Source organism: Etheostoma cragini, chromosome 8, assembly GCF_013103735.1.
Source record: "Etheostoma cragini isolate CJK2018 chromosome 8, CSU_Ecrag_1.0, whole genome shotgun sequence".
NCBI lineage: Eukaryota > Metazoa > Chordata > Actinopteri > Perciformes > Percidae > Etheostoma > Etheostoma cragini.
This window is the reverse complement of record NC_048414.1, coordinates 18,015,326-18,038,074: the sequence shown is the minus strand read 5'-3', so window position 1 is coordinate 18,038,074 and position 22,749 is coordinate 18,015,326. Positions and strand designations below refer to the sequence as shown.

Sequence of the window (22,749 nt, the reverse complement as noted above, 5' to 3'; positions counted from 1 at the left end):
GGGATCACCAAAGTCATTAGGTCTGAATGGGAGGTATGAATTTCTGTTAAAGATTCCATGCCAATCCATCGAGTCGATGTTTGTGCAACAGTAAAAGTCAGGGGATCACAAAGTCACGACAATTCATCCTCTGGAGACCATGTGTAGATCCCAGGTCCTAAATAGCTTCCACGTTTCTAGCCTTCGAAAGGCGGACCAGAACGACTTCCGTTCAAGCAAGGATATATCAAACGGGAGACTTGGGATCCATCCCGTCACTCCACACAATGATATTGCAATCATCATCCGTGTGGCCCAAAATGGTGGACTGACAGACCTTTATGGCCTTCTCTAGCACGGCTAACAAAAACACATTTAAGGATCATAAAGTAAACTGTGATTTTGTGTGGGCAGCACACTTAAGCCCTGCGTCTTAGTTTTGGCCAGATGTTATGATGCATGCAAAGCAGTTGGCCTTGCATCTGCATCACAATAGCCAGGCCGCAGAAGTCAGCATTGCTCCAGGTGCTGTGGGTTCACTGCCCAAATAGCTGACGGTGTTTACCAAACCGTGCACATTGACAAGGAGAAGAGAAGTTTGGCTTTAACTGCATGCAGCATTGAATTACTGCAGTGTAAATCACCCACTTGATAAATGGAGGGCATCTGAGAAGTCTAAGTACCTACCTATCCCTCCATCCATCCATCCATCCATCTATATGTTTTTGTTTGTTTCACAGTTTTATTTAATTTGGATATTAGCGATTATAATATTCAGCCTTGACAGAACAAGGCAAACAAGAAAGAACCTTGGGCTCATTAGAATCTAATAAGGTTTTCTGAGCATCTTTTCTCTTCCATAATTACAATGTGTATTTCCCCCGACGGGCTGCATCACTTTTGTTTATAATCACTCGCGTTCATCAGAATGCAAAATAAGTCACAGACCAGCTCCTCTGCTTTGCTTACAGTCACAACCTCAAACAGAAGACAACACCCACAAAATCAAAGCCTCATTAAAACCAGCAGCGCCTCAAAAAGAGATCCAAGGCAGATAATGACTGGAAATTGCACTTTTAACATTTCTGACAGAAAAAAGTGTATATCTTACATAATTATGCCTCCATATAAAGCAAGGTAAGTAAGCAAGGAAGGTAAGCATAGAAAACACAGTTCACCTGCATCTAATAAATGAATGCATGTATTGGTCAGCTAGTCAGAAACAATAAAAAATATGTAAATATATCAAGGTTTTCCACAGTAAACATCATGCATAACACTGCCAGCAACAGTAACCATCGTGCTGTCTCCATGCACACTAGAAATGTTTAGGCCTGCAGGCTTTGCCTTTGAAGTCGCCGGTTTCAATGTTAAACCTACTTGAATATGAATTTATTTTAATCATTTTTTCAAAACCCATTATAGTACTACTTGCCCAGTTTTTATGTGAAAATACAAATGGAAAGGTATCAGTGTATCTATGCGACTGAGAACCCCTGAAGCCTTGCTTGACAAGGTTAACCACAGCAACAGATCTGAAGGGAGTAAGTGAGGGTTCTGCGAGCACAGTAACAAACTCCAATCAGCCTGGTTGTTTGTGAGTTGCAGGGCAAAGCGTTCCTGCCAGGGCAGGGATGGATGCCCACAGATGATAGTGATATAAGCTGGCAGAAGGGAGACACAGAACCATTGCTACAGTCATATAAAGACACATTGAATGGTCCATCAGCTGTAGATTGATGTAGGAACTGCACATCCCGGCAACGTTAGTATACCACATATAACATGCAGTGCAACAAATGGGCAAACAAGAGAATAGAGCTAAACAGTGACCCAACGGTTCTAGTTACGGAAGGGTTTTTCCACGTTTAATATCTCCATTGACGTTTCATTAAATGCTCATTTAAAGAGTTTTAAGCCTGACAACAAGCCAACCAGCTACGTAATGAATCACAACCATGAAAAAAGACAAAGGGACAACACTGTGTACAGAAACTATCATAGATTTCAGTAGTAGAAGCTCGCTCTAGCCGTATTCTGGTTCGCTGAGGCTGTAAAACATTTCCATGGTAACATTGCGTTCCACCAATCAGAGACATGGCTGTTACTCTAAGGATCGTGGTAGTCTAGTATTTGTCCATAAGATTGCGAATTAAAAGGTTTTTCTTCAAACGAGGTTGATGTCATACTGACGTCTAGTTTCTCTAGAGCAGAAACAAAATAAATTATAGAGGTCAGAAGTCATTTTGTATCCTTTGATACATTTGATAGCAGTTGACTTACCATCTGGCACTACAGGAGCAACAGAGGAAGCTCTGAATCACAGACAGAGTGTCAGTGAGCGCACATTGAATACTGCTGCAGTGCTGTGCTCTTGGTTGACTTCTAAATCTACCACAGCTATAAATATTATATACCATATTTCTGCTTCTCCCACATGCTGGGAAACTATGCCCTCCCCTCCTTCCCTATATCCTCATTTTAAACTTGTACATTACATGTACAGACTTTGTACAATATATGTAAAAGTTCAGTTGATTTCCAATGTAAATTGATACATGTACAGCATGTCCTAATGTCCACATATACAGATAGAGTTGGGTACCAAATTCAATACTTTTAGACACCGACCGAAGTACCTCCGTAGTATCAAGCATCAAAAAAATAAAGTTAAAATCTTTACCCTATTCTTGTAGGAAAAAGAATAAATAGGCGTATGAATAGGTTATATTTGGGTCTTTTTCAAAACCTTCTCTTAATAACTTTCTTCAGGGCTTTTTTTCTGCGATTCTCTTGTTGGTAAAACTTGAATGGCAAAATTAACAAGTAAATACCGGCAATTAACTGAACTCTGGCAAGAATGGGTTTGCACATACAGTACGTTGCAAACAAATTCTGTGCATACACTACATATGTATGATAGGCCTCACACTTCACTGTTCCCAGATATGCGGGTCTATCACCAAAGCTGTCACGCTCCTTATACAGTTTTTGGAACACACAAAGTTACTACTAAGATGTGAAAATTGTTTGAATTTTTTCAATAGAAATTCTACTTTTGCAATTCTTTCTACTTTTAAATACCTCCAATTTTAAATTAATGACCACTTGTCTTTTGAGGCGAATATACAGTATTTAAAAAAAAAAATGTTTAAACATTTTTAATGTTACTCAAATCTATGTTCTTTTATGTAAACAATTGAAACTCTGTGTTGCCGCTATTCTTGGCCAGCTCCCCATTGTAAAATATATATTTTATCTCAATGGGACAAATTTGAAAGGCACACCTTATTATAATTCATATTATTGCTAATCAAACACGTTATTTAATTCTGCTAGGGTTTAAAATTTGGGGCTTTTGCTCACGTTATACTGAAACTGAAATTGACACAATATTATTAATACAAGTAATGTGATATGGAAGGATGTGTCCAAAAACAATTAAAAAAGGCAAGCCTAGGGCTTTGATTAAAGCTTCCTTTGAGGACTGGTACACAATTAAATTACAACTCATTTGTTTACAACTCATGCGAATAGTTCCATTTTCTCAACATTTACCTGATTCAGAACGCTGCTGCTCGGGTCCTCACTAAGACCAAGAGACTGGATCACATCACTCCAGTTCTGAAGTCTTTACACTGGCTTCCTGCGCCTCAAAGAATTGATTTTGAAGTACTTTTGCTAGTTTATAAATCACTCAATGGTTTAGGGCCAAAATACATTTCTGATCTGCTACTACACTACGGACCACCCAGACCTCTCAGGTCATCTGGGACAGGTCTGCTTTCTGTCCCCAGAGTCAGAACTAAACAGGGAGAAGCAGCGTTGTTTTTATGCTTCTCATATCTGGAATAAACTCCCAGAAACCTGCAGAGCCGCTGCTACTCTCAGTTCTTTTAAATCAAGGCTGAAGACCTTTCTTTTTGATGTTGCCTTTCTTTAAATGATGTTCTTTTAATGTTTAATTTCTTCTGCTGCACTGTAACTTTTATTCTTGTGTTTTATGTGTCTTAATGTTTCTATATTTTTTTTTAATTCACGTGTTTTATCTGTTTTTATTTTTTTAAACTGATTTTGTGTAAAGCACTTTGAATTGCCCTGTTGCTGAAATGTGCTATACAAATAAAGCTGCCTTGCCTCGCCTTGCTGTTTATAATACATTATTACCACATTGGCTACATATAGACCAATAGCATGCAATGCGGGACTGTGGAGAATGAACCAGTGGCATAGACAGAAAAAGTATTTTGGGCTTGCCGGTACAAAAGTGAGTAGGCCATTTTCAAAAAGAGGTAGAAGTTTTATTTGCACTGGCAGAGCCAGCAGCATTGGCTCTGCACATATAAAAATAACCATTTTAATTCACATTGTGGAAACTTAACATGAACCCAACAGCAAACATACTGCGTGACATATAGCCTACATCAGACCAAAATCACACGTGTAACATCCTCGTGCACTCATAAGAGCATTGTTGCCTCAGGACTATGGACAGATAATGAGCAGCAAATGTGCTGCCAGCAGTAACAGAAAATGAAAGAGTGAAAAATTCCAGCCAAGCATTGTTTGAATTATGACAGTGTATGGAATCCACAGCAGTGACAGGATCAAAGAAAACGTAAAAACTACGTCACTCACAGAGCAGTTATCTTCTATTTGATAAGGGCAAAACACCAACGTATTTCAGCTAGAAGCCATCATCAGTGTTCACCATTTTACAAAGTTTACAAAAATCTTGGAGCCCGTTGTACTTAATGTTACCTCTATGAGGGCCTCCTCTCTCGCTGATTTGCTGTCAGCTCCGATGGGGAAATGTCTGCACATGTTGCAGAAAAGCTCGTCCTTATTGACACTGCATTCTATCAAAGAAAACTGTCCGTACCACTTTAAAGAGAAGCCATTGCTGTCGCCGTGTCTTGGGTTTTCAACTAAATCTCCGTTCAACAGCGGTCACTTTTAACAGAAGCCTACATGACTTAACACATCCATGGTACATTGTGTAAAGAGCTAGCTAGCTTGCTAACGTTAGCTGCTGAACGCAGCCTGGAGACTCTGCCAGTTGTTACCTTAGTAACCACCTACTGTTCCAAAGGTTTTCTACTTGTTTGATCGCTATTCTATGGAATAAATGGTTTCATTTTAATCAGAAGAGAAGAGACATTAAACACACACACACACACACACACACACAACTAGTTATGTTACTAATTCTCTCTACCTTTTTTTTTTTTTTTTTTTTTTTTTACATACATTTCGATATTTTTCATAACAACCAAATGTGATTGTGTTGTGTGTTTGGCTTCAATTATACCTATTTCCTGAGCAGCTAAACTACCAGTGTACCTGTAGCATATGTGCAAATAAGGTCATGGGGGTTTTAAAAGGTCTATTCTGGCAAAGCAGAGGAGGAGATATTTGCCAAACCGTTTAACATCCAAGCAGAAAAAAAAACTCTTGCCATCTGCAACAAGACCCAAACCTGTCAATCAAAAAGCTTTGCGTACAGACACACACATACACAAACACACATAAGTGTGCACATATGTACAGCCAAACAAACACAAATCCATGAGTAAACGTAATTTCCCACACAAGTCGACACCCAGCAACACACAGGCACCCAGCGAGGCATTCAAGCATTCAGGCAGATCGATGGGCTTTCAGGAAGCCAGTTACACCCAGGTTGAGCCCCTGAGGCTCTGGCCAAGTTACTCAGCACTTTCCCTGGCCACTCAAGAGGAGCCATGCTGGGCTCTGTGCCAAGAGCCAAAGAAAGTAGCATACGGCTGAGATCTAAACTTTTGACACAAAGTTATTCTGTCATTTCTGTGACAGCAGCTATCATTACCTCCCTTAGAGAGGGAGTTCACAGTTCACTTAAAATGTCTGGATAAAAGGTCTTGTTGAGGTCATCAGTGATTAATTATTTTTGTTCTTAGTGTAGCACAATACACTTGCATAGATGCATATTTTGTGGTGTAGTCTCAGTTTTTAGTTCTTACCCCAGGTTGTGTTACAACTTACCTGGTAGTGGGGTAGGTTGTAACAATGGTACTTCTTGTATTTGACATCAAATAATGAATTATGTGATATAGTTGGAGAATTTAAAAACGTTGCTATTTGTAGTAGACAAATGAGGGTAATTTGTGTCAAAATTTGAGTGGCCTTCCACAAACATTCTGCAAGGTAGAGGAATTGAGTCAAAAAGTGTTACAACCATCCCCGGTCTCCCCTATAGCCTTTGGTGGTGCAGTCAAAAGTACACTGTCAAGGATTTGGGGGTTTGGAAGATAACCAGTCTTCATTACAGCTACATATTTTCAGGTTAATGATTGTATTTAGAGGTTATCTCAAAATAGGTTTACATGGCATATTTTCAGAAAACACCAAAATTAGTACTGCACATTGCTGCAGCTCCTCTTTTCACCCTGTGTGAAGAGCTCTCTGTTTTAGCTACACAGTGAGGCATCTTACTTCTATTCCATCTTTGTTGGGAAACACACATGCGCAGTAAGTACTGCGAGCTTGTCAGTTGCAGAGTGTGAGCGTGTGCCATGCTAGCAGCTAGCCTAGGTGAGCATTATAACGTGTGTTACAAAGTGACACACATTTGTCACGGAAGTAAAGGTTGGACTACGATAGAACTGTTTGGAGCAGTTTGTGGCAAGTGTTTTCTGTTGGAGAAGGTAAGTCCCTTTGGGGTAGACCTTGGGCTTTTTAAACCTATAACGTGCACACAAAATATATATATATATATATATATATATATATATATATATATATATATATATATATATATATATATATATATATATATATATATATATATATATAGATATATATAATTAAACAATAAAGGAAAGGCGAAAAGCCAAAAAGAATATTATGAGCACTTTAACCCTCCTGTCATCCTCAGGGTCAAATTAGATTTTTCATTTTCAAAAAGTTTCTAAATCAGAAATTTTATATTTCCTTCAACCAAATTGTAAAAAAACATGACATGGATGGTTCCCTCTTACGCTCTTCACAAGTTAAATAACTGATCAGTTCACTATTTTCATTGAAATGGGTGTTTTATTAATTTGTAGGATGTAAAGGAGAAAAACAACAACCAAAACGTCCCAACAAACTCAGAAACAATTGACAAAGACATTGTAAAAAGTAAGAAAGAACTTCGGGAAAAGTTAAATGTTGGAGAAAGCTTCAAAAACTTGGTCAAAACAACAAGAATTATGTCCAACTAAATCGAAAAGAACTTTGAGAAAAGTGACAAAAGTGACTGGAGGTTTTTACTTAAAACTTTGACCCAGAAACACTTAACGTTGCAGGGTCTACAGTAAGACAAAACAAGGGTTAAGATGCCATGGCTCTCTGTTCCCCTCAAATGATATTTCTGTAATGCCCTTGATGAATGGTAGGGCCCGGCATTCCCACCTCTCAACAGATGAAACGGCATTTCTGACTCTTTGATTAGACGAGCAAACCTTAAAGGCATGTCCCACAAATGAAACCATAAGGGACAATCCAAACTCTTTTCTTTGAAAAGTGCAAAAAAGTGTTTCACATGTGTATTTTTTTAGATAGATACTGTAGATTAGATAGACTTTTAGTGATCCCAAATTGGGAAATGTCAGTGCTACAGCAGCAAACTATCAGACACACTGCTGTAGGGATGATTTCTTGTAGCGGTCAGTGCGACACCAAACTGCTGGAGCCTCTTGGTGCCTTTTTATTAGATGTTGAGTATTCTTTGGATATTTTCAAAGGTGTTTCACCGGAATATTAATTTATTGGGGATGCACCCAGAGGAAAGAGGACTGATAGAGATGGAGGTAAAAGGAGTAATGGAGGCCGGGGAAGTTTGAGCTTGTTGAGGAAATACTCTTCTGACAGGCCATTCCTTCGGTCGGTTGTTTAATTTGCTCTTATGTGAGACTATGAAGCGGGAAGTTAGCTGACGAAAAACTGAAGAGTCTTGAAATGACTTGATCCATTAACCATGGAAACAACATAATGTATGTTCCACGTCCTTTTCATTGTATGTAGTTACTTGACATGTTTGTAATTGAGTTTTAAAAATAATCTGTATACAGTATATAACATACATGTAATAAGTCACTGAAAACCCTGGTAACGGTCTTACGTCTGTGTGATATAACAAAAACAAGAAGCAGGCAAAATGGGTGAATTCAATGTTTCAGTCTAAGCCACATCGTTTTCAGTTTTTAACCCTGCTCACTTCTGAATTTATCTTAATACAAATACAGAAATGTTGCTGGTTGAACACATGCAGATATAAATCCAGATACCTTACTGAGAATAAACACAAAATATTGGCACAACGTGTCACCCCATGCACTGTTTGGTTTAAACACAGACATACAAATTAGGGAGGGTTAAAAAGGATCTTGAAAGGTTGTCAAATTTAGTGTGGGGGCATCAACTTTTTTCAGTATGATTACGAAGCAGGTAGGGGAGGTTTGACCCAAATGAACAAAACAACCTTTCTGATTCTGAATGGGACCCGTATTCTGTTTGAAAAGAGAAAACTCAGGGACCGGCTGGGTGCACATGTTATTGTAGGTATATCATGAGGGAACAGGTATTCGAAAATAGCACAAAACAGCTGCCTATGTGACTGAAACACCTTTTTTTCCAGCTCATAATAAGAATAATACTTTTTGTAGTGCCAAGGAATTAAAATACACAAGGAATGTGTGGGGAGGGGGCAATAAAATAATGAGGTACCGACACTGATGGTTTGTTTGTGACACAGAAAGAAAGAACTACGGCTCATTTGATGGCTGTCCTCTGCAGCTGCTGCTGACGAAAGACTATAAAAATAACATGCAGCCACACACACACACACACTCACACACACACCCAAAAACAAACACACCCCTAGTTTTACAATCGCACACTCACACATAAAGGCACACATTCATTACCTACAATAGACCGTGTAAATAAAGAGCTAGAGAACATTTACTGCCGGTGATAAAATGACAACCCTCATTATCTAATGCGATTAAATCAGCTTGATGATCTTATAGGACACAAAACAATTACATCACTTACAGGATATAAAGTATTAGACAAGTGACACCCTAAAGAGTTGATCAAATTGAGTATACCAAATAACCAAATAATTGAACCCTCTCATAGAATTATTCCACAAGAGCTTGCTAGCTAACTCCATTTGGCCCATATGTGTTAATGAAGCGTTACTATGGAAGCCACGCAACTTCTATGCAAGACCCGCCCTTCTATTGCTTTCACATGCTACCATTGGCCAGGCGTCCGTGCTCATGCAAGATAACGTAACCTGATTTGTTCAGGTCCTATCCTCTGACCAATTGGTTATCTTAACTTTAACCACTCAATGTTAGTGCCTAACCCTAACCAATCGGGCTGCTTTGTAGGGTGGGACTTGCCTAGAAATGACGTAGGATCCATAATAACAAGTAAGTAGAACATTTATTAAAAATGTTAATTAAAAATTGGGAAAACAAATTGTCCACTCTCTCTGACATTACCTCGCCTTCCATTGTGTAAACTGGATTTTACACAAATTGGTCTTGCGTCCAAAAGGTTAACAGAAATTGCAATGCATGCAAGCAAAAATAGATTTTTAAGGTTGTAATAAACAATGAGCAGTGAAATGATTATTAAACATTCTGAATGAGTCATCGAATACAAATCCTGAACATTTATCTTTTTAATATCTTCAAATGTGTTATCTGGGGCCACCCGCTTCCTCTGGATGATATTACAATGTACACATCATTTTTCTAATGCTAGTGTAGCGAGATAAAAGTATCAAACCGCCTGTTCAAAGGAACCAGCATTCAGGAAATTAAATCTACTCTGTTAAAAACTATTTGGGGAGGGTCCATTTTGACAGCCAAAACAGTGGAAAGTACAACTTCCAAGACGTTGTCCCAAAGACTTACATGGCAAACGAGACATCTGTAAATCAGTGAGTGGGATCCTTTCAGTCCAAAAACATTTCAAATGTCTAGCAGAGCCGCATGATTAAATAACCTAAAGGAACACAGTGTCAAGGTTCTTTTTTATAAATCCATGGGAAGGACCTCAATCGCCCCGTTCGATTGGTCAATGTGCCACTGATGATGAAGCAGAAACAGAGCAGCTAGTTTAAATCTACAAAATGTTTCGGAACAGCTTCCCAGCTGACGCAAACTGCTCTGATTGACTGCGGTCTGTGATCATTTCAGTCCATCACTTCCTTTCCCAATCAAGATGTGCCAACGTCTGGTCAGAATAATGTAATATTAAACTTGACAGTTTATATCTGCTTGCCAAAACCTGTTCCCTAAAGTCCTTCAAAGCTGCAATTAAAAAACATCCAGTTACTAATTGATGAACACTCTCTTAGTGAACAGCTTTTCTTGAATAAAACATGTGGAGTTTATTCTCCATTCCAGGAGTGCAGTGAATGATGTTTGTTAGACACACTTCATCAGATGTACTGTAATTTGCATCAGAAATGTAAATTTCTTCTCTGGTAAGTAGGTTAGTCGGAGACGACACTCCAATACAGGAAGGAAGTAAGAGTGATCTTCTTCAGGGGAGCGAGACGGAAAGAGAAAGGGGGAGAGGCAGAGGATAGAAACAGAAGAGACAGAGAGAGAGAGAGATAGTATATCAAACGATTGCCAATTGCACCATGATTGCAGATGGGGTCTTGGCACTGCCGTCCCTGTGCCCTGGATGCCCTGTGATTGTAGCCTCTCAGTGCTGATGGTGCCAGTGGACCAAGATGCCAATTCACAGATAGCAGCCCTGACATATCCATCCAAATGTCATACAATGTAAAAAAAACATGGAAACCCTGTCCTGACTTCAACTTCCTCTAGATCGTCAAGGAAGTGGGTTTTAATGCAGTTTTTCCCTCATTTAGTTTTTAGTTTGAGGTTTAAATACTTCATTTTGGTGATGTTTTAAGCCAGTTAGCTTCACAGAAGTGATGCTTTCAACAAGATAGTGCTTTGGTTTTGTTTAGATTTTTTTTTTTAATACTACAAATTGTTTTAAAAGGGCAGGGACTTAATCAACACAAACTCATGACATACACTTATTTCTCATTCATGGGAAATAACTACAATTCCCAATCACGAGTGAAGATCAGCGGGCTACCTACGCCTCTCGGCGAAGGGTAGACACATGCTGATCCACTCAGTGTGGCGAGCATATACATATAATCAATTGAAAACAGCCTTTAGCTTCAATAAAGTCACCTAATGTAGTTCATCTAGTCAGATTCTCAAACACAAGCTGATGTTCTGCCTTGTTCCTGACAGCATTTCTTTTTTTCCTAACGAGAAATTGTCTAATAAAATCCGCCATTGTCGATGTTCCTGTTGCCCATCAATTAACAATGGATCAAGTGACCATGTGTATGTGAAAGGTTTTGCTCGCATTGGCGAACCTACAGACAATTGTCACTAATTATTAGCCAACTCTGCAACCCTCAGCTCTATGGAAGCTCATGCTTTTGGTTTTCTTGCCCTCAGGTCTACAGTTTGGATTCACTCTCACCACTATCATACTGTAGCATCGTTTTTTTGGCCAGAGCAGACAGATGAAAAAAGCTGAAAAAGCTCTAAAAACACCCTCTGGGATGCCTGTTCTGCACCAAAGTTAGAGGGTAGCAGTAAACATTGTGGAACATTAAGCCACTGAGAGACATATATTTCCCTCGGAAGTTAATAGAGAGCAAAACGGAACAAAAAGTGAATGGTGTTTTTTATTGATATAGTTTGCAAGCAAATTTGCCACATCGATTTTAAAGATAAGATATACTTTATTATCCCCAGAGGGCAATTTGTTTTGGACTCTGTCTGTTCTGTAGCTTTACAAAGCAATCCAGTCTCACGGCGGTTTGTGAAATGGTCACGTTATTTAATCTGTTAATTATATAAAAAACACAGGACTTTCACCATGGGGACTGGGGATTGTCTCTCGCGTGCCCCAGAGTCCACGGACGTCTCCTGCATTTCCACGTTGTTCTTTTTCTAAACACAACCGTCCCGTTGTTTTCGCGTGTAACCCCAGAGACGTGTCCTTTCCCTGTTGTTCTTTTCCTAAACCCAACCTCCATACCTCCGCATGGATGCTTCCCATTATGTGCTTAGCACCCCGTAAAACTGAAATACATTGTTACTATATTGTTATAAATTTGTGCTCAACACCACAAAAAACGACATTAACGTGTCCGTAAACACACATCAATAGATTCACAAGACCAATTCACAAACTGCCGTGAGTGCCTGTTGTACAAAGACAACACAATATCCAGAAAATAAACATCTTTCAACACACACTCTCATGCAACACAACACATGCTCTCATATGCATTAGACAGGCACCTATAGGATAATAATCTTTACCTAGAGGATGTCAGTGTTGTGTGCACAGCTTGTTCCCACAGAAGAAGAAGCCAAGAAATCTGTTTTCACAGATGTGTTCATCAAAACCTAGGTTTAGTTTAAGCCATCATTTTCAACAAGTTTGATGATTATGTAAACCACTATACGTGGAGGTAAAACCAAAAGTGACTGCACCCATAATGATGGAAATAATATCTTTAAGTGTGTCCAACTCAGGAAAGCACAGTTGGTCAAAATGGAACCAGCTACCGGTTTGGATTATCATTTTAAAGTTCACATTCATTACTCTTCCAAATAAGTTCAAAACTTACATTCATGTCTGACCACTTGTGTTTCTTTCCCCTGGAGATTTTCCGTCACCTTCCCAAATGTCAGCAATTAACTTTGGGAGAATAAAAATGATGGCCAAAACAACAACGTTGCTTTTTTTTTAGGTCAGGATTTGCTGCCACTTCAGTTCTACTCTCTCTCCCCTCCTCTACAAGACATTCTCCTCTTTCTGCAACATCAATCTCTCCTTCTCTCACCACAGCCCCCCTAACTTCCATGTACCAGCAGCTTCCAGTCTCAAGTTGACCCATATAGGTTTGACTGCAGTAGCTAGCCAGATCCACCAGGGACCCACATGGATTCTGGCTACTGGTTCACTCCATACCTGTTACAATACATGCCCGCCTTGATGATCCAGCATAAAGGCATCGTTCCCTATCCTGCGCTGGGACACACATTCCTACGGTTTGATAAAGTACTTATTGGGCTTTAACTTATCATTGCACCTACAGTAATGTAGCTGTCATCAATTTAGGTCATCATGTACAGTACATCTCATCTGTGTTTTTTCCTGCATCCACCATGTGGGATTGTGTGTGTTTATGTGTGTGTGCGTGCGCCAGTCGTGGGGGGAACAGAGTAGCAGCCCCACCCGCTGCAGCAAAACAGGACTGAAACAGCAGCAACTTTCAGCGACTTTATAGTGAAAAAACAGCTTACATTGATGTTAAAATGTGTACATGTTGGCAAGACGTCTTTCTCTGTATGTTTTGTTGGTAAATGTGACCTGTTTGAGTTACACACGTCTTGTCTTCATATCAGAAACAAGGAATGAATTTGATTCATTCTTGCTCCCGTTTGGTCAGTGGTTGCACGTGGGACTGCTGGGATTGTCACGAGTAATGAAAATGTGATAGGAAGCACCGGCTGTCAATCAATGTCTTCCAGTGATGCAGGCCCCTGATTGATACAGGCCCCTAAGCCACTACGTACCCTGCTTACTGATAGTTATACATCTGAATCACTCAATTCTCATTGGCTACCTGTCAATGTGACAGGTAGATTGAGAGTGTTACTCGCCAATTCACATTTGGCGGGTGGTCTGGTGTTAATTTCAGGCCCTGTTGTACATACAATGCTCAGATTCACGAACATTAGGTATGTAGAAAACACCTGCCCACAAAAAAAACCTCCCATGACCTTATTTGCACATATGCTACAGGTGTACTGGTATTTTAGCTGCTCAGGAACTATGTATAATTGAAGCCACACACACACACACACACACACACACACACACACACACACACACACACACACACACACACACACACACACACCAGTAATGGCCTATCCTGTAATTATAGTCATTTGTCAAAAGCACACCTTGATTTATGGTCAAATTAAAAATACACCGGAAAAGAAGCTGCAGGTCCTGATGACTTGGGCTACAGAAGGTAATAAATGCTGCTCCTTTACAGGTGTGAGAGTGGCATGATCAGGATGTGCACCCTGCCATGCAGAGAGAAGCGGGGCAGAACATCAATCCATCCCTCCCGCAGTCTCTGGATGACAGAGTGGGTGTAGTAGGTGAATGCTTGGGGTGGCATTGAGTGAGGTGGTGGTAGTGGTGGGTTGAGGGTATGCAGGGGAGCTTATGTTGCAAACATTGGTAAGTAGGGCACCAGTGTGTGGGACTCAGCTTTTCCTATCTCACAATACGGGTTGTCTGTTTATAGCCTTTCTCTTTCTCCATGCTGGGAATCTCCGTTATAATTAAATCTTTTTTTTTTTTTTGCTTTAGTTTATGCAAATGCCACAAGACAAAAACAGGCCCCAAAACACAATAGCAATTGACTGAGTTACATCAATAGACAGGTGAATAAAACATGCTCTTATTGTGCTAGCTGGTAGATGTAATCCAATGTTTTCCAGGAGAGCAGTGGATAGCGGCATGTCTAAAGTAAAGGCAGGGAAATAATGAGCTACTCCATGACATTACAAAAGGGTTAAGGGGATGGATGGGTTTGATAACAGAATGCAGTGAGTAATACATGATGCTGACTGACAGGAGAAAAAAAACATCGGCGTGAGCAACAAATTCATTTGGATGAAGTCTAGCTGAAGCTGCAAATGATACACAAAACTCACCTTTAATATGCTGCATGATGGAGTATTTGATGAAAGATAAATATAGCGTTAGTGGGTACAGAACGCGTGTGTGTTTTCCCTGAACAACAATGTGTGCTCTGAGCATGAAGTATGGCAAACTTTATCATTTAAACTTAGAAAGCAGAGCCGAGTAGGAGAGAAGCAGAAAGAAAGAAAAGAAACTGATGAGAGAGAGCTGTTCCATTTGTCCAATTTATTTAAAACCACTAGGCTAAATCAGAATTCAAGCACTTTTAAATTGCCTCGATGATAAAGTCGGAGGCAACACGAGCGAAAGACAAAGAGCGTGCCAACAAGGAGGTCTTTCTGAGCTCAGTGCAGTTAATATGCCCCGGGCCTGGTGCCAGCCAGAAGAGTCCACACACTGCTGCCGAACACGAAGCGGAGGTAACTGCTCGCGATGCCAAGCCTGGAGAGACCCGCCTCCTTTGTGTATGTATTTTTTAAATCACATCTTACGGAATGTTTAATTAAGGGATGTGAGTGTTGCTACGGAGAATGCTAAATGCTCCCATGTTTTTAGGAGTAATCATGTTTGGTGGTGGTATTGTAGAACAGCGACACAGAGCCATGGTCTTGCTCTGCAGGGTACAGATAAGGTGGCTCTCCTTTTTTCTTTTTCACATTTTGATTGGCTTTCAGCGTCATATGCCCTAAAGCTTCCCAGTACACCATAGAATTTGAACCGTAGTTTCCCCTTAGGTTTGCATAAATTAACAGAATGTAACGTCTTCGGCATGTTGGCAATAAATGCTCAGGAAGAAGTTCATTTTTTGCACACCAACTGCATTATGGGTATTATGAAGTGCCATTATTTCTGACAGCACTGCCAGGTTAGTGACAGCGAACTGCATCAACTTTACTGCCACCTCTGAGAAGGCAGCAGCAAGGCAAGAAACAAACAGCTTGCAAAACTAAGGTGAGCTATAACACCATCTCAAAATCAATACATCTCGTTGCTGTATTTCTCGGCGTCATGGCAGAACCCACTGAGAGAAAGAACAAATAAAGTCACTTTTTCAGAACCTAATTTACCTTTCAGTAGATGTCATTCACCACCTGGCCACCCTAATGAGTCTCCACCCTGTGGAGATGTTGTTTGGTGTGTGAAACACTCTCAAGACACTCTTCTTTTTGTTAAACGTGTATGAATGTGAAGCCAACATTTGAATTGCTCCTTTGTTTTTAAGACATGGCTCTTTTAGAAAAACAGTGTGTTGACTGTGCATCAACAGAATGTGTTTCCTTGCTCAGTGGCTCCTGTTGCATTGAAAAAGATAAAGCCCTTGCGTTGACAGCATTGCATATTATTTCGAATAAGGATCATGTCCATTGAGCACTGTTATTTCATATATTGGAGTCCATTTTTCATTTCATTCATTAGTCAGCAAAAACTGCCAGTCCTAATCATCAGGTTAAACATCTCTTACACCTTAGTAAACTCAACTCCTTTGCGAAAAAGCAATTTCTGGGCTTTTCGATTTCTTTTTTTTGTATTAATTTCTGCTTTGTTCACAAGCGCTTTCAATTTGAGCTGTAGGCTCCAGGCGATGTGAGGTTAATTGTGTTACACTTCAGTCTGGCAGTGCAGATGTACAGGTTTTTGTGTTTTTGTGTAATCTTTCAAATCACATTCAGATATTTGCATCAAAAGTGATTTGACATGAGAAACGTTGATGTGTCAGGGGCAAAACAAGAAGTGGATAAATGGTTAACCTCAAATCAGCATTAGGTCAGTTTCACTGATTGAAATGAGACCCGATTGACAGAAAACAGAAATCACACAATCTAGCAATGGTAGAAATGGAGCAAACCATTTCCCACTAATGAAAAGACATGCCCTATGCCTGGTCTAAAGCAGGAGAGCCCAAATTCTTCCCCTTCAAGGGCCAAAAATGAATTGGGGTGGACCTTTAAATTGAAATGTTTAGCATTTTTGCATTTCATTAATTTTAAGTTGAACACATAGTAAGCGATAATTAAATACGTAGTCATAAGTAATAAACAATATTTATTAATCCATATAAATCTGATTAAAAGACTGACTCTATAAATACAAATTATGGGTCGTCGGAGCTCACGAGTTGATGGCCACCCTTAACTTACCCTTATTCCCTTCTTTTTTCAGATGCATCAATTTTTCATGTAAGCAGTGACCAGCTGAACAGGAGGATAACTGGAGTGAATGGAGGAAGAAACAAAACAGAAAGACAAGTAGAAAAACCAGGCCCAGAGAGAGTAAATGTTTGCAATGGAGTGGCAAACAGAACAGGAGGGGCAGGAGTGGGAAAGGCAGAGAAAGAGTGAATGTTTGCACTCTGTGCAATAGGTCCACGCATTAGCTTCTCAGATATGGCCATTAGACGAGATGGATGTCCTTGAACCCGGGTCTGCGCCAACAGGTATCTCTCACTAACAGACCGCCCTTCCAATGGTAATTACACAGGGAGGTCTAGAGTGGGTGGCACAGGGCTGAGCAGAATTTACATAAATCTGCATGTGTCACTGGGCCTGGCTGCAGCCTCTGGCACTCAGTGGGGATGATGCTCACACTCAGCAGACAATTTGTTCAAATTTAACTAAATGGATAGAAGGTAAAATGGTATCAACACTCAATCTGAAATCTATACATATGCTGAATGCACTGAATGATGTGTTGCATTCCTTTTTCCATTTCCTTTCAAATCACACACACAACCAAACATATGCACAAGACAGACCCACTGACATGCACACATAATATTATATCACGTTGATCATTATCATGAAATTACCTACACATATTTCAAGCCAAATGCTGAAATCCTTTGCTTTATTTGATTCCTTTGCACTTTTCTAACTTGATTTTTTGACATGCCAGTACCTAGGCATTTTTCAAAGTGCAAGTGCTTTGAAACTTTAAGAGACACTTACTATGATCAGAAACCATATAGCAGTTTGGTTGCTATGCAGTTATGTGCAGCTGTAAAAAAACAACAACACAGTTTACGGTATGCGTGAAAGCTTTCATCGTTGTGCGTCTCTTGAATACCACCTCTAAGCATGCACATTCATTTGTGTTTGTTTGTATGTGTGAGTGTGAGTAAGTGTGTGATGTGTGAACACTGCTATGCATATGCATCTGTCCATGACTTGTGAGCAATGGGACCCCCCATGGTGAGAGGTGTTTCTGCTGACAGGAGCATATTTAAGGTAATAGAACCACTCTGGTCCCAGAGCAGAGCACTAAAGCAGAACTGAGTTCTGTCTCCAACTGCACGCGCCACTGAACCTCCAGATGACAAAATGCCTCACTGGCTGACCAAATCAAACACAATAAAGCAGGAAAAAGAACATTGAAGGAGAAAATGCTCAGATTTGTCATATTTCGCTGTCTAGGTAGGAAACTTTGTATTTTTTGTTGGAAAAGCTGACTTTCAGTGGAGTGCCACTTGAAAATATAATAAACAAAGAACACTGCATGGCACTGCATGACAATCCAGCCATGAACTAAGTAAATGTGTTACTCCTGTGTATATATTTAAGTACTTTGTGTGCATGTCGTTAAAGCAGGTAATGGTATTCCTCCAATGTAGCCTCATGATGTGGAGAGCACAGTGGGATGATGAAATAAATAAAGTGGCTGAATAATGAGCAGGGAATGAAAACAAGCTGCACAATAAATGACAGACTGCATTAACAAACTATGAATTATTACCACTTCAATTTACATATTTACATTGTATTTCATCACATCGCACACGTTAAACAACAAACTCTGTGCAACAGTGAATTAATTATTAAGCATTTGAATCGGTGAAAACGTCCTCCGCTTTGAAACTACCATTAGCTGACTGCACCTTGTCGATCTCTGTGGAGAGACGTGCCGGCGGCCATAACCATAACCCCAGAGGAGCTGACTGCCAGCCAGCAGACATTATTGCTGATCTCCATGGAGACGAAGTGAAGCTGTGCAGGTAGGCATTGCCAGAGGTTGGCAGCAATGTGGAGTTGAGATTGAACTTCTGTGGACTGAATTTCACAATGCAGGGGTCTGCGGGGAATGGGACCGGCAACTGCAGTCAGTAAGGGGGGACAAGGCTGCTTCCTGACTTGCTAAGAAAAGCAGTGAACCTCCGTATCCTTCCTCTCAACGTCCTCTCAAACTTTTAAAGTTTTTAATATAAACCTGGTGAGATCAAACACATGTTTCTGAATTAAAAAAAAATTTTAAATACAAGTCCCACTCTCTTGGGGACTGAGTTCTCCAAAAGGCTAAGTTGACTTGAGCATGGTGTTCTGGGACTATAAAGCTGCAGCAAAACATAGGCGGTGGAAAACCCTAATGCGCGTGAGCACACGTCAAAAGCATGCTTAACTGAACAGCCCAAAGCTGTCTTCAGGAAAGGAACAAAAGAAGAAGGAAAAAAAAGACTTCATAAAAATTTCATCCAATCGAGGAGAATAATTTATTTGCAGAAACAAATTATGCTGCTGTTGTTGTTGGCTGTGCGGAGCTAAGACAGCCTCTCCTTTCTCCTGTTTGTAACAAGAAATCACTTTAATTCTAATGATGTGGAAAAACTATATGACATATATATATATATGTATATATATACACCCACACGCGGTCCCAAACACACACACACACACACACACACACACACACACACACACACAGTATGTGTCTGAAAATACCCTTTTACATGAATCCAACATCTTTCTAATTTACCCAATACTGATGATAGGCTTACTGGGCAGTAGGTAAGGTAGCCATCCACAGATACAGTTACTTTTCCACATTTAACATTAAAACATGACGTATAAATATGTGAATATGTCAACAATTATTATTTTAACACCTTATTATTGCATGCACCAATAAAAGGTATATCTAAAGGCCCTCGACAGCCCTACGAGTTATTGTAGGCCCAGTTTAATATGCAAATACATTTTCTACATTATACATAGTAAGAGGTCCCGGCTCCGTCTCTCTCATCGTCATTGGCCTAAACACGTTGAAGACCCGTGCTCTAGAGTAAACTTTAAAGCTATAGTGTGTAATAATACAAGCCTTCTGACATCACACACAACCCCCACCCCTTATCTACGCATTTGCTAGTAGCCAAGGAGGACACAGAGCCTTAAAAAAACACGATGGACTCTTCAGAAGAGGTAATTATCTTTGATGAATGTTTATCATTTTCTAAACATAGCCATACTGAGAATACAGAAAGAGTTGGGTGGAGCTGATAGCTTTGTAGCAACTCACATGACAATGTCTTGATTGTAACGGATGTTCATTAATATTAAAAGGTTATGCCCCAAAAGTTTAAAGCAAAGCACAAAAAGTTCAGTTTATTCCGTCCATGTGCACTGACCTTGGATAAGCGCCTGGCCTTTCCGGAAAGCTTCACTGTACGCCACCTGGTAGTGTTTGACCTGGAAGCCAGGTACACAGCCCTCATGGCCTCCATCCTCTTGGCCCCCTACACCGGCAACCTGCAACACACAGAACAAAGAACAGGTCAAATCAATGCACATTAACACACGGTTTGTGAGCAGAAAAACCTGACAGGCACAGCCCAGCGGGATAGAATAGCTAATGTTTTTCCGTAAAAAAGAAAGAACGTGTTCAACAGCTTCTCTTTTTTTCTCTCTTAACACTGGGAAGGGGAAGTCAAGATGCCATTTGGCTTATTTTTTTGTTTTTATTTTTTTACAATTCAAATTAGACAACTGAAAAGTTCCTTGACATTTCATTGACCCATGTTCTCTTCAAATTACATTTATTCACTTTAAAAAATAATGCAGGGGAAACAAGCACTTTAACCCCTCTTGAAAAACAAAGGGTGGGCGTTCCCATGGAAACGGACTGTTATTGTGTGGTTTCAAGTGATTCTCAGTGCGTAGAATGGTAGGAATGGTAACAGCAGATACACAGCGGAGCAAAACTTAGAACTTACAACATAGACATGTGCCTCATGCAGTTTCATTCAGTTTGTTTTTATTTAGCATTTCACATTGTATAATTGTCAACAGCGACCATTTACTAACGCAGCTGAGTTACAGTTGAGTTCCGTCTGTGAAAAGTAAATAATAATGCGTATAAATTATTTTAGCAGCATGTATTTTGTTTTAACAAGTCATTAAAATTCAACTCACGTTATTCATGTGTAAGTTAACTTGCATTCAACTGGAAAAGATAGCAAGGATGATTGCATGCACTGTGGTCAAAATTGACAAGAAAATGTACAATGCATTACATTTTCTTCAAATATAAAGCTTATGCTGTCAGACTGTCAGACTAAGTTTGGGTCAAAAATATGGTAGCATGCAGTTGTAATTTCAGGTTAAAACTTCAATCCTGTAGCCAACTCCAAGTGGGAATGTAGATTAATTGTTTTTTTGTTACAGGATTTGATTGACAAAACTGGGACGGATCTCATGTCCAAAATGTATATATGATATAGGTTCCAATTACTTTTAAACACAACTGCACAAGAGAGCATGTTGGCAAAACTAACACACTTTTATTTAGCTAACCAAGATAATAGCATAACCGCCCACAGCCGCAAAACCATTACCTTGCACGGCAGCTAGATTCTTGTGAGATTATGAGATCGAGAGCGAACCGTGGAATCACACAGCACACAAAAATGGGTCTTGTCAGGGTGCACGTAATGCCTTTCCTCTGAGCTACCAGTTAACCAACCCAATCAGCATTGGGTGAGGAGTCACTGGCAGCTACAGGCAGTGACGGACTGGTAATGTGGAATTTGGGCAGATGCCTCGTGGGCCGTTTAGGCCGGCTGACCAATCAGAGAGCTAGGGTCACGATTGTCACACCCATGCGGCCGCTTACTTGTCAACAGCGGCCCATAGCATTTCTGTCAGTCCCCTTTTTAGCGTCAATAAAAACTTTAACTGGCCAACCAATAGCCAGACTTCTCCAAATCCTTCACACCTATCATTGTAGTAATCTGATCAGTATGAATACCACATATGAGTCTCTCAACATCACAGTCAGGGTTACCCTCTACAGTCTACAGTCAAAAACCTTTACATCAGTCTGCATTGTTTTGCAGCGAAATAACTTTTTCAGATCAGATGTTCAAAAATGTGAGTGGTTTGAAATAAAACAAAACTACCTGCATTCATTTGATTATTTGTTTGCAAAAGTTAAAATGAAGCAATGCCCTCAGGGAATTTCAAGACAGAATCAAGTAGACCGCGTCTGCGTCAGTGTGGTTGTTAGAAGTTGAAGATTGGAAGTTGGAAGCAAAAGGAATCGAAGCATCAGACAACACAAGGGGACAAGATGTGTCGCTAGTGTTAGCGATACATCTGAGCCAACACACCGGGGAGAAAGACAGGAAAGTGAAGAGGAAGAGGAAGAGCAAAACAAGCAAGAGGAGGATGAAGAGATATGTAACTAACCAACACAGAACAACAAGCCTGCTGTTGGTCTATTTATGGATCACCAGAAGCAACAAAGACGGAGACCAGTGCTGCAGGAGGAAGTGTATCAACAGGTACAGTAAGTGTGGCTACTTCAGAAGATCAGATCAACCATGTTTTATTTAAGTAACCGCTGGCTCTGATTATTTACTCACTTTTTTATGTATTGGAGTTGTGCATAGATACGTCTATGTTTCTGTGCAGTAGTTTGTATCACTATCACCATTAATGGGGTTCTTGGGCGGACAGTTCCCGTCCACGGGAAATAAACTCGCCGTTTTTCGGAAGTGCTGACTTCTTTCATAAATTGTAAGCATTAAACCGTCATAAACACGCTCATCCCATACATCATTTGAAAGCTTAAAGTCTCCTGATTCCATCGAGCCCACACACAAATCAATAAGGTGACTCACAACAGTGATAATCATGTTCTGAAGTAAAGAAACACAGAAAGATTTGAGTCTAATCGAGTGTG

General features: G+C 40.0%; 1 protein-coding gene across 2 annotated transcripts in view; it reads right to left on the bottom strand.

Annotated features, from left to right (window-relative positions):
• cdh13 (cadherin 13, H-cadherin (heart)) overlaps positions 1 to 22,749 on the bottom strand; it is a 358,407-nt gene that overhangs the window by 237,568 nt on the left and 98,090 nt on the right. For both annotated transcript variants that reach the window (XM_034879249.1, XM_034879248.1), the window contains exon 2: positions 20,195 to 20,315. In XM_034879249.1, the coding sequence (XP_034735140.1) occupies positions 20,195 to 20,315 (121 nt within the window). The remainder of the gene's footprint in view (positions 1 to 20,194; positions 20,316 to 22,749) is intronic.